This window comes from Hibiscus syriacus, unplaced genomic scaffold (assembly GCF_006381635.1).
Source record: "Hibiscus syriacus cultivar Baekdansim isolate YM2019G1 unplaced genomic scaffold, ASM638163v2 tig00111402_pilon, whole genome shotgun sequence".
Classification (NCBI taxonomy): Eukaryota; Viridiplantae; Streptophyta; class Magnoliopsida; order Malvales; family Malvaceae; genus Hibiscus; species Hibiscus syriacus.
Window position 1 is genome coordinate 2,942,919 of NW_024063082.1, and position 13,148 is coordinate 2,956,066.

Below are 13,148 nucleotides of genomic sequence, written 5' to 3' on the forward strand. Positions count from 1 at the left end.
AAAGACAACCCGTTCAAACAGAAGAGTCGAGCATCTACCCATCTGTTTGTTAATTAAAATAATAATGAAAGATGTATATGCCACGTCATTATGAACTTATCAATTTAGTTAAAAAAATTATTTTAATAAAACTTAATTTTACTAATTAAATACATACAATAAATTGTTATTAAAAGAATATAAATATTTCTAAAGAGAAAAAACCATTTGAGTCATCTTCAATTCTGGTCTTTCAGAAAATAAATCTCAAAAGAATAATGAGAAAAATTGCAGTTTTTTTTTATCTATAAATATTCTCTAAACAACTTTGTTCAGGTATCCTCTTTCGCTTTTTGTGTTCAATCCATTGTCACTAACCCACGCCTTGCTCTGCCTGAAACCGTCTCCTTTCACATTCATGGCCTTGTTTTTAGTTTTTGCTCATATCTTCTGCTGACAAGAAAGGTTTGCTCTTTTTGGGGTGGTTTCTTGTTTGAATTATACGCCTCTGAACAACTTTTGGCCTTGTTCTTTGAAAAGGGTCTTTCTTTTTTCTGCTGGATTCATTAAATATATAATTAATTATTCCCATATGCTTGTTCTTTTTTCCTGTGGATTTGCATCTGTAGATCTCCTTTTTTTTTCTCCCAACACATATGCCTTTACAGCCCTTTTTTTATTATATCCTTTCTGATTCCCTGTATGAGTTAGAAACCCAGAATTTGCTCTATCTTTTTTATTCTGAGTGTTGTTCTTTTTTGTTGGAAGCAGTTTAAGAGATCGAATTCGTGGAGTGGTTAGATCATTGGATTGGAAGTGGAAAAGGGTGTTGGGCTATTTCTTGTTTAAGGTAATTATTCAAGTGATTTGAGAAGAAACGCAAAGGAATAATTATTTTTAAGATGGTATTTTTAAGAGATTGAAGAACCAATCAAGTATTATGAATTGGTGAATAGGATTTGTCTCTGAATTCGTAAGGGATTGTTTAGATTTGGTGAAAAAGGATTGTACAATTAAAGTTCATTTGGTGGATTAATCTGCAACATTAGCTATCTAGAAAGTAGAGGTGAGTTTCTTCAAGGATTTAACCCAACTAGTTCTGACGGATCCATCCACTGAGAAATAGAATAGGGTTGTGATTGTCTAGCTGGTCTGGAGTGCATATTAAGCATCATCAGGGCCCTCCAAATGGGGTCCTGCTTTTCTGCTGAAAGCAAGAGTCCTCTCCCTGGATCACCTCTGTCCCCTCATCCGGCTCTCGACTACTGGAAGAAGGGGTATTTGAAGAAGAAACCAGGGTCTTCCGACTACAGAAAGGGGGAAACATTGCATAGGATTCCAGGGAGGTTGTTCTTGAATGGCTCTACTGATGTTGCTTCACTCTATACTCAACAAGGCAAGAAAGGAACCAACCAGGATGCCATGATTGTTTGGGAGGTTAGCTTCTTTTATTCCATTTTCACATGAATCCTGTTTCTATCAAAGTGGTCAACCAATTGTTGTTTAATATATTTTCCTTTGTGTGTCATGTTTCCTTTGTAGTTTTGGAAACAAGCAAATGATCTTATATTATTTAGGAGCATTAAATTTATTGGATGAAGGAACTCTCCCATATTTGTGGTTGCTTTGTATTGCCTTCGAGTTGTTTATGTAACTTTTAGGTTATTTGTGAACATATCCTCATAGCTGTCTAATTGGAGGGAAAGCAATAACGCCGTATTAATTGACTGCAACTTCTTCCCTTTCATTCAGGGTATTACCTAATGATTTAGTTTCTACATGCTGTGATACTTCCACGGTGGCGACTTTAAAAACATTTGACTTTTTATTCCCTGGAACAAGTATCCTATTTTTTGCATACAAAGGAAATGGTAAAAGGTTATAGTAATAACAGATTTGTGATACAAATCACCATTTTCTCCTTGTATTAGATATTGTTATCATGGTTACTAATATTGATCTTCTGCATTATCATTTTTCATTTCTCACCATCTATGGCTGTTGTTTCCCAGAATTTTTGTTCCAGAACAGATACAGTTTTTTGTGGTGTTTTTGATGGCCATGGTCCCTATGGTCATATGGTAGCAAAGAAAGTGAGGGATCATCTTCCCCTAAAACTGAGTGCTCACTGGGAAGTTAATATATCTGGTGAGGATGTTCTCAGAGAGATCAGTTTGAACACCGCAGGAAGCATGAACTCTGAAGAAACTGCTCTTATATCTGCTGATGAGGAGTTTAGGGCCTCTGTAGACCTCGATGAAACAGAAAAGCTCCCAGAGATCTTTAAGACTCTTAAAGAGTCTTTTCTGAAGGCATTTAAGGTTATGGACAGGGAACTTAGATCGCGTACCAATATTGATTGCTTCTGTAGCGGAACAACTGCTGTAACTTTGGTCAAACAAGTATGCATCTTCGACTTTTAAAAGCTTTATTTGAAGAACATGGTATGGTTTGTTTCGTAGTTGATTGTAATTATGTTTTCTTGTTGTTTAGGGTCCATATCTTGTCATTGGAAATGTTGGGGACTCCAGAGCTGTGTTGGCAACATGGGACAAAGACAATTCACTTACTGCAATTCAGTTGACTATTGATCTTAAACCAAATCTTCCAGGTCTGTTTATCTGCTTTTAGTCAATCATAACTGCATGCATACGTTTATGATCCCCAAGGATTTTCAGACCAAATCTTCCAGATCTGCTTGGAACTTTTGATGTATGCTAAGTTTTGTCGCCTGTATCGTTTATGATCCCCTGTGTATACTGTCCTGAGTATACTACCCATATTTTTCCATTGTGTTTTGTTAAGATTAGAGGAAACATCTGGAATGAGACCGGAAATCTCTCTTCCTATCCCTTAGTCTATATTAACAAAGGTACCCCTAGGCACTAAGTATGATATAGATCAGTTCTGGTCCCAGTTTGTCTCAAATGGGGCTACACTCCCGACTAGAAGACCTACGAATTGGCCAGAAAAAGGCCAAGGGTCTTTACCTATTTTATTTCTGTTCTTGTTTGTTTATCTTCTTTCGTCTCTATCGGAGACCCATATTTATTTTTATTTGGTCCAATCAGAAAATATTTTATCATTTCTATATTCACAATTCAATATGGATGGGTTTTCCATAACATATATAGGCCACTCTGACTCTCAGTTTTCTCAGGCAATTTGGTGGAATACTCAAACAGTCGATTCTTTTTTCGTCTTAGCATCCGCCTTTATGAACATTATAATTGTTTACAAAATATAATATTTTGTAACGTTCATCTTGTGCTTATCAGCAAATATAATATTTGTTTTGAGCCTTCAAATAGCACTTCTTGTGTCTACTTTATCAGGACTGCATCCAGAGGTCCCCTTTTATTCTGTATGCGGTTTGCTTGTCTGACATTTTGTGTGTCGTTTAATTTCCTTGGTTTTCTTTGTGTTTTCTGCACATTCTAGATACGGTCTTCATTAGTGGATGCAATTGAGAGAGGATTTCAACAGCTGACATCATGCTAAATACTCTTTTTTTCCCCTCTACAGCGGAAGAGGAGAGAATTCGAAGGTGTAAGGGTCGTGTCTTTGCTCTTCATGATGAACCTACAGTTTCCAGAGTTTGGCTGCCTAACAATGATGCACCTGGCCTGGCCATGGCACGGGCTTTTGGAGACTTTTGTCTCAAGGATTTTGGCCTGATCTCTGTGCCTGAGATATCTTATCGGCGCCTATCAGAGGAGGACGAATTTGTGGTGTTGGCCACGGACGGGGTAAAGCAGCCAACATGAATTCTTATTCAAAATACTGGCATTTGATCGCTTATCTTGAGATCTAAGGTTTTCCTCAATATCTTGCAGATTTGGGATGTTCTTTCAAACAAAGAAGTTGTAGATATTGTGGCATCTGCCCCAGCACGTTCCTCTGCTGCTCGAGCCTTGGTTCACTCAGCAGTTCAAGCTTGGAGATACAAATACCCGACTTCGAAAGTTGATGATTGTGCTGCCGTCTGCCTCTTCCTTGATTCCAACTCGAGCAATTTAACTTATGCTTCCAGTGCCAAGGCAAAAGTGCAGCCAAGTTCAATGGACCAGGTCAACAACGAGAGCAAGAAAGACGATAGTCTCGACCGGTCTGGGACAGTGCGAGCCGGAAAAGTAGTCCCTGAAGAGAATGAAGACTCGTCAAAGGCAAAGCAGCAGGAGACGAATTCGGAATTGGGAATAGATTGGTCTGCCCCCGATGGAGTGTCTCGTGTGGATACAGTTTTGAATCTGCCAAGGTTTGTTCCTGGAAAGGAGGATGGGGAATGAGAAGGTCTTAGTACCTAAATTTTGGGTTTTGCTTCTGTGGTATTGCTTTCTTTTTCTACAGAACAATGATTGATGTAGAAATGAGCCCGGCTGTATTAGTGAGTCCGGGAATTTGTCATTTTCTCTCGTGTGGGTAGAAATGGAATATTTTGTACATCCAGCTGCTCTCCATCTATTTTTGTTTTCAGAATAATACATTTGATGATTCTCCCTTGTATTTATTGCCTTTGCTGGGATAATGAGCTTTAGGTATAACTTGAAGGACATGAAGATGATATGATGATTCTCCCTTGTATGATGTAAATGAAATGAGATATATTGCAAGTTATTTGAGATCAATTCGATCAACATTCGAATTGAATGGTCTTGAGTTCCTAATGAGTCGAAGTGAGTTTTCGGGTCGAATTTTGAATTTTTCGAATCAAATCGAGTTTAACAATACTCCCCTTGAATTATTTGCTAGAAGTGACATTTGTTTTTGTGGTTTGAAAATGATATTTGTTGACAAACTTTAATGTGTTGGATACCTTGGGAATTCCCACATGCTAAAAATAATGCGAGGACGAATGTGATTCCATTCATTTTAACCCTTTGGTTTTGGTGTTCATATTTTGGGAGATTGGAAAAGATGATCAGAAAAGACCAATGTAGTTGATTGAAAAGGGTGGAATATTGCAAAGTCCATGTTTACTTTTGAGTAAAGTAGAGAAAACGATTTTCGCTTCGTGGTTGAACCACACACCAGTCATTTAGTTTCTTGCATTCTAATTAATTTGGTTAATTTTATTTATTTTTTTAAATACTCTATTGTGATTACAAGGTAGTATTTATTCAAAAAAAATTCTTAGCCATTAACAATGCACATCCTACATACCAACTACTCGAACCTAGTACATTAAGGGAGAATAATACTCCCTTTAACCATTGAGATCACTCAATGAATACTTTAATTATTTTCTCGAATTTCATAGAAAGATGAATGAATTTAAGCTCATTAAAGAATTTCTTGATATTTTTCTGTTGATATACTCACTTTTATATCATCTAATTTAGTTTTAGTCAGCGGGGAGTTTTTAGTGTTAAAAACATTAAATCTTCGTATTAAATGTTCATCTACACTTGGGATATTAAAATTTGATTGTTGGAAACCAAGAGTATCGATATTAACACGTGAATTTCAAACTCACATACAAATGTCAAAATTCAATATAAAGTTTAAGGACACCGAAATAAAAGTTTCAAAACCAAAGCTAATAAAATTGTTTATCAGGTGCCCTAGTTAGGGATAAACCGAAGTGGGTGGATGGGATAGTCGCCTCTCGAAATTTTTAAATTAATATATATTTTATATTTTTAATTAATAATATATTTTTCGTTTGTTAATATTTTATAAACTCACTTCTCTTAAAAATTTAAAAATTTGTTTCCGTAACATAATATCGTACATCCCAAAGGGTTAAAACGGAGAGAGGAACAGCAGTGCCTAGTTTTATGTATTTGGTTCAGTTCATGAATGAGCTTTTCTGCAACAAAAGAAGAAGAAATGTTTTGGGCTCTTAAAGTTCCAAAACTTTTAGCTCATGCTCGTTGGAGTTTTCGGACAAAACTATTAATCAAAGTTTTTTTAAACAAAATTCAAGTGGCAAGCAACTTGATATCGCTTAAACAAGATTTTGAATTCAAGTCCTTGTGTATGTAGAAAATCTCTACTGAGAGACTCACCCACCAAAATCAGATATACTATACGAATCGATCCACATTAGTCAAGACGAAACCTTAGAACCGAAAATACAACAACAAAAAAAAAGAGCTAATATGCAGTAAAGCTTAATGAGATTCTTTTGCATTCTCACTTTACCTTCTGAATTATTGGAAAATTAATACTTTTCCACGTTCATCGTTTTATTTAGCCCATTATTTCATTTATGTTTGATTTCTAATTAACACAAATAGTATTTTTCTTCATTTATTTATTTCATCTTAAAATTTATCATTAGTTTAATAACATTGAATGTTTTAGTTTTATTTACTAAGAATAATAATAATATTTCTTTTTCAACATCCTATGGCACTTATGCATTAAGTTTGCAGAACTATCATGGGGTTTTACTTGTACATCAAGTGAATCAGGTTAACAATGTTAGTGACGCTCACTCCAATAGCATTTCTTTATAAACGTCCCAGCTATGTCAAAAGGCACTGTAATTCATATAGGTTGATAAATAAAATATTGATACCCAAGTATTAACCGCAGGTGCAAACTCAGGGAATAGTACAAGGTGGTTATCTAAATTGTATCATGAACATGTATCACATCATCAATTGAGCACGTATGAAAATGTCACGTTGTAACATCCCAAATTATAGGTTAGTGACTAAATTGTAAAATTTCAGAATTTGGTGATTAAAGTGGAAAAATTGAAAAGTTCAATGATTTATGTAGAGATAATCCCTGAAAGTTTTTAGTAATTATCCAAAGTAGTAAAGGGCAAAATGGTCATTTGACAATAAATATATTTTTATCCCCTTTAATAGGAGATTGAAACGTGGAAGATGAAAACATTTCATCTCTTCTTCCTTTCTTCTTTCTCCTCCCGTAAGAGCTCAAGGGCAAAGGTAAGTTTCTTCATTAGTTGATTATTTGTTCAACTAAAGGTTGGGTGTTGTTCATTGGATAGTAATTAAGCTTAAGGAAAGCTTAATTGGTTATAAAACAACAAGATGAAAGGTATAAGAGAGATTAAAGATTTTGAGTTTTTGAATGAAATCTTGAAATAAAGTTGATAAGTTAAATTTTAAGTTGAATTTGACTTGTCAATAGTTGAATTAAGAGATTTGGAGTAATAGAAAGGAATTTAGAACATGTTGAAAATTGAGTATAATTCTTGAATTTCATTAAGAAAAGAGGATTTTGAGAATTAAGATGGATTAAATGAGTACAAATGGGCTTAAGTATGTGTGTTTGAGTTTAGTATATAGGAGAGGTTGAAATATGAAGTGTTTAAGATGAAATGAAGTAAATTTCGTGCTGAAAATATGATTTCTGGGTAAGGGGAATCGGTACCCATTCAAGGGAATCGGTACCCATTCAATGGGGAATCGATACCCCTCAAGTGAACCAGAAATTACAGAATCTCATAGGGGAACCGATTCCCCCACAGGAGGGAATCGATTCCCCCTAAAGGAAAAATGTGAATATTGGTTTAATAAGTTCGTTTAAGTTGCTAGTATCCAATTACAAGGTGTAGGTATCTAATGATTGCCTCAAAATGTACATTTATGTAGATTCTGCACGTAAAGCAATTCCGGAACATTTGGCAAGTAAGATCGATCAAGGGAAAGATAAGAGATTGGAATTGACTAGTGAGGCCAAGATGAGTGCATAGTAGTGATATGTAGTGTTTAATGGAAATAAGACTTGCGATGAGTCTATTTCCTAGAGTAATATGCATGAAGTCATGGACATGATTATGTGTTGTTATAATTATATGTGATTATCTGTATTACATTGATTGTATGTATGCATGACTAAAGATAATGATATGCTTTGTATATGTTATGTGATTATGAATAGGTAGAAAGGAAACAAATGATGATATAAGAATCTATTATAAGATATATGATGTGAAAATATGATAGTGAGCTATGTGAAAGAACTATGAGATATATGAGTTATATAGAAAATATATGCGAACAAGATATGACATCTATGTTTATATGAAACAATGCAAGGTGATATGAGCTATGTGAGATATGAATATAAAATCATATGAGAAGTGAAAAGAATTACATGAAAATAGACTAAGTGATTACATGTATATGTGAAAGAAGCTATGAGCTTATATAAATATGTGATATGAACGAAGCTATATGATACGATCTATGTGATTACATGCATATATGATATATGTTATATGAAATGACATATGAATAGGCAATACGTGATACATGTGATATGATATGGAATACATGGTTACACATACATATGGTATGTGACAGAAGAGAAATGACAAGTAATGTGAACTGTTAAATGATAATGCCCATGTTATGTGATATGAGAGCTAGGGTATAGCTGGCATGCCAAGGGTCGAGGGTTTACCTATGTTCTTTGGGACATATGGACTGTTTACCTATGTTCTTCGGGACATATGGACTATTTACCTATGTTCTTCGGGACATATGGACTGTTTACCTATGTTCTTCGGACATATGGACTGATTACCTAGGTTCTTCGGAATCTATGGACTGGTCCTTCGGGACATTGATCGAGCTGTGGTGACAGCATATGTGTGCACAACCTCAATGTACTCACATACCTTAAGTTCTCACTAATGTACATGGACGAATAAAGTGATTAAACAAGCATACTGAATATGATATGTATACGATGGGTTTATAAATGGTTATCAAAGGTAAGTGGTTTGAAATGTGTTACATGAACCATATGATGTTATGTGTGTTTCTGAATGATAATGATAGAGATTATGATAATGATGGTATATGTTTATGTATGCTTTATGTTATATGAAATATTATATGTTTTATATGCCTCACTAAGTCAACGACTTAGCGTGTGATTGTTTCACTCGTAGGTTTGGAAAGCGAAAAGAAAAGTAAAGAGGAACAAGACATGTCAGTTCTCCTTACCGAATGTCAGATCAGAAGAGAGGTGAATAATATGTATTTTTGTATATAAAGTTCTAGTTGGCATGTAATCAAAAGAATATATTGTATAAGCTCTGAATAATTTTGTAAATATTTTGAATAATTAAAATGTTATAAAAGTTTTTAAATTACTCACTATTTTATACGAATAAATTTTTGAAAAGTCAATGTGACACATCGGACTCGTATCCTGGTCGGATACGGGTTGGGGGTGTTATATTTAATGGTATCAGAGCTACGGTTTAGCCGATTCTAGGCTAAAAACGAAGTCGAAAGTGTTTTAAAAAGTGTACATGCCAACACAAAGTGAAAAATTTTCTGATCTGATAGGGTAAAGAGTGTGTTGTCTTGTTAATAGAGTTAAATTGTTATGTTATATAATATGACATGTGTTATATGATATGAATTGGATGATCATATGCACACGTGATGTGTGATAGAAGTAAGGATATGAGCACATGAATATATGAGAGCTTCTAAAGTAAAGCACAAGGCGATAGACCTAAAGGTAATAGCATTCACCTGCCCTGGCCAGGCAGGGAGAAGAGCGAAAACCTCAGGGAATGCATGTATAAGATTAGAGAATGATTCATGATGTTGAATGATATTCCGATGTGTTTTAAATTGTATACTTTGTTAACTCATAGAATGAATGTATCGAATGGAGTTAAGTGCACCCGAGTTCAAGGGTGAATTTGAGAAAGGTTCTGTTGTTACAGACCTTTGGATAAATGATATGAAGATAATGCTAGAAGGTGTTCATTTCTCTTTCGTTACTACGTAGATAAGATAAAATATGGTGAATGAAAGTGTCACCATAAGAAAGTTAAAAGATCTAATGATGTGGCTAGAATTGTAGAAGAGTTCAAGAATAAGTGAATCAGTGACCAGTTTATAAGATAAATGCAATTAATGTGATGAATTTGAAATAAAGAGATAATACTGGGTATAAGCAAAATGTGGATATTATAAGGGTTTGCATTCTAGATGAAAAGAGTTAGCGCTGGCTAACTAGTTTATGTGACAAAAAGTGTATTGAAATTAAAGGATTTGAAGATATTATTAGGATAAGTTATCCGAATATGAAACGGATATGAATATAGTTGTGTATCTCGACCATGTAAATGTGATGTAGTGAAGGAGATAAGGATTCATATGGTTAAGGAAAGTTATAAAGTAATAGAAAAGTTTAAGAATCAATATATCAACAATCAGTTTATAAGACAGATAAAGTTAGAATGCTTGATTTTGAAAACAGAGGAATCGTAACGTGTAGGGATATGAATATAGTTTGATAAGTTGAAGAAATTGTTGTTAAGTTATTTGAAGGAAAAATGATGTATGTAAGTGAGGTATGGAGGGTTTGTGCCTAGACGAAAAGAATATTATTGATGTTAAAAAAAATTGTTCTTTTCAAGAAGTGATGAATTGTATTAAAGATCTAGAGAGATCTCAGAAGAATTAAGAGAATTCGTATCTCATAAAAATCGATATTATCGAAGAGAGACATAGATTATGATTGTCAATTACAGACTTGATTTGAATTAGTTGTATTCCATAGCAAAGGATCAAAACTTGATGAAAGACATATACGCTTGAATAGTAGAGTCTGGTACTGGAAGATTAAATAAGGAGTTAAGAATGAATATGAAGTTAAGTTAGAAGGGAAAGTAATGGATTGGATTAAAAGGTATGCTAGAAAATAGGTAAAGCAAAATTATTTTAAAAGGATCAAGTGATATAGGTACTGTTTTGCAAGGGTTTAAGAATAGGTGCATTGATGATTGATTTATAAGATAAAGGAAATTGTAATGCCTGAGTTTGAACCCAGGAAAATTGCATTGTGAATAAGTAAGAATATGAGTTGAATGAGTCAAATAAATTAATCCTGAGTTAGTTTCGACCAGAAAGAGTAAAGGATTAATATGTTTGAAGGAAGTCAAGTATATATGTATTATGATTTGAATAAGGACTTTACGAAGAATAAGGTATGTGCAAGGAGTGTTGATTATCAAAGTGATGAAGAGATGATAAAGATTAGTAATCAGAGATGAGTACAAGTGAGAGGAAAAGAGTATGTGAGCATGAAAGAAAATATATGATTTATGTATAACGAGATTTTGATTTTGAATAAATAAAGGTTATGTTTCTTGGTCAAGCAGATTTAGTCAGAGGAATAAAGAATAATTTATATGTATTAAGAAAGTGTTAGAAGTAATTAAGTGATGATGGAATAAAGGATGGTTATTACTGCAAGGTAATTAAAGATTGATAAGGAGTTTGATTGATTAATGATTTTGAGTGATAAGAACTGATGCTATTGGTTATATGATAAGTGACATGATAAGGATGTAAAAAAAAAGGAAAAAAAGAGGGTAGTTGAAGAACTAAGGGAAAGAAATATTAAGTAAAGGAAACAACATGAGAACATTAACAAACATGTTCTTATCAAGGTGTGCAGTGAAAATTCGAGGACGAATTTTCTTTAAAGGAGGGGAGATTTGTAACATCCCAAATTATAGATTAGTGACTAAATTGTAAAATTTCAGAATTTGGTGATTAAAGTGGAAAAGTTGAAAAGTTCAATGATTTATGTGGAGATAATCCCTGGAAATTTTTAGTAATTATCCAAAGTAATTGTTGAAAACATTTTGATATTTCGATATAACAAATTAAGTTAAATGAATTTTAAGATTTTCCAAAATGATTTTCTAAGTATATTCGATATAATTATTCGAATATCAAAACATTACTCAAAATATTTCAAAAATCATTTTTAATCCTTACTTAAGTGTAAAATTATGTTTTAATCTTAAAACAATTTCAAAATAATCTTTCAAAGTATTTCGAACCATTTCAAAACCAAAATTTCCAGATTGCTCAGAGGGAACCGATTCCCCCCCATAGGGGGTACCGATTCCCCCCTGAATGGTTTGACTCCGAGATTTCCAGAATGCTCGGAGGGAACCGATTCCCCCATAGGGGGTACCGATTCCCCCTGTTCAACGGTCGAAATATTTGAATTTTACACTTAGGGAACCGATTCCCTATGAGGAGGAACGGATTCCCCCACGCTCCAAGCTGTTTTATTAATTGTTTTCACACTAAAACAGCTATATTATCTTCATTAATTATCCTCAACGTTCAGAAGTGATTGAAGGTATATTTAAACAAGTTCTGAAGCCCTTGATCAACAAGAAATTATAGAGAAACAAGAGAGAAAGTATCAAACACAAAGTTTGTGCAATTCAAGCCAATTTTCATTCAATATTCATTTTGCTTTCAAAGAACACTTATTGTGCTCATTTGTAATTTTCTTTGAGTGTTCTTTTCTTGTTCTAGAATTGTGCAAACATCTTACCTTGTGAGGTTTTCTTGTAAGTTTGCAAATTTGTAATCTTCTCTTTGGGAAAAAGAGTGTTCTCAAGAGTTGGGGTATACTCTTGAGGGAATTGTAAGGTTATCTCTTTGGCCTCAAAAGAAAGAACAAATTAGTGAATTTGTTGGAAAATCCTTAGTGTGGATAGCTAAGGTAGTGGACGTAGACTTTGTTTGAGAAAGTCGAACCACTGTAAATCGCTGTGCAACTACTTTCAATTTTCTGCAAAAGCTTCCACAAAAATTTTAATTACCAATTCACCCCCTCTTGGCCGATTCCGTCAATCGATTAACTCATCAATTGGTATCAGAGCCTAACTCATTTGAAGGTTTAATCGCCTCTTGAGTCGATTCGGGAAGAGTTACATCGATTGTTAAAGTCATCAATGGCCTCCGCTTCAAACTTCGACTCCGGTCTCGATTCGATGCCCGTCAACAAGCCTCCTTTCTTCAATGGAGCTAACTATGCCTATTGGAAGAATAGAATGATGTACTTCATTCAAGCAAGTGACATGGGAGCATGGAATGCTGTAGAAGAAGGATACATCAAACCTCTCACTCATCCAAGGTTGTGGAGTGAAGGAGAGACAAGAATGTTCCAGCTCAACTCCAAAGCCATCCATATTATTTTTTGTGCTCTTGGACCAGATGAATACGGAAGAGTTTCATCGTGTACAACCGCCAAAGAAATATGGGACAAACTTCAAGTCACACATGAAGGTACAGATGAGGTAAAGAAATCAAAAATTAGTATTCTAACGCATAGCTATGAAAATTTCAGGATGAAACCAAATGAAGACATCAAAGCTATGACGGATAGATTTTCAACGATTGTCA

The 13,148-nt window shown here is 34.3% G+C and overlaps 1 protein-coding gene across 2 annotated transcripts; it reads left to right on the forward strand.

The window, feature by feature from the left end:
- The first annotated feature begins 918 nt into the window (after positions 1-918).
- On the forward strand, positions 919-4,376 carry LOC120162179 (probable protein phosphatase 2C 33). Of its 2 annotated transcripts, XM_039172355.1 has the most exons (6): positions 920-1,416; positions 1,992-2,381; positions 2,473-2,590; positions 3,505-3,728; positions 3,816-4,087; positions 4,139-4,376. In XM_039172355.1, the coding sequence occupies exons 1-6, from the start codon at positions 1,168-1,170 to the stop codon at positions 4,266-4,268; spliced, it is 1,383 nt and encodes a 460-aa protein (XP_039028286.1). In that variant the 5' UTR covers positions 920-1,167; the 3' UTR covers positions 4,269-4,376. The 2 variants fall into 2 exon arrangements, with proteins under 2 accessions (XP_039028285.1, XP_039028286.1); XM_039172354.1 differs by having other exon boundaries at positions 919-1,416; positions 3,816-4,376.
- Positions 4,377-13,148: the final 8,772 nt, after the last annotated feature.

Bases quoted from the DNA above. Each gene is read 5' to 3' on its own strand.
- LOC120162179 (XM_039172354.1), top strand. From the start codon at position 1,168: ATGGGGTCCTGCTTTTCTGCTGAAAGCAAGAGTCCTCTCCCTGGATCA. The intron at 1,417-1,991 runs GTTAGCTTCTTT...GTTGTTTCCCAG, and splicing joins ATGCCATGATTGTTTGGGAG to AATTTTTGTTCCAGAACAGA. The intron at 3,729-3,815 runs GTAAAGCAGCCA...AATATCTTGCAG, and splicing joins TGGTGTTGGCCACGGACGGG to ATTTGGGATGTTCTTTCAAA.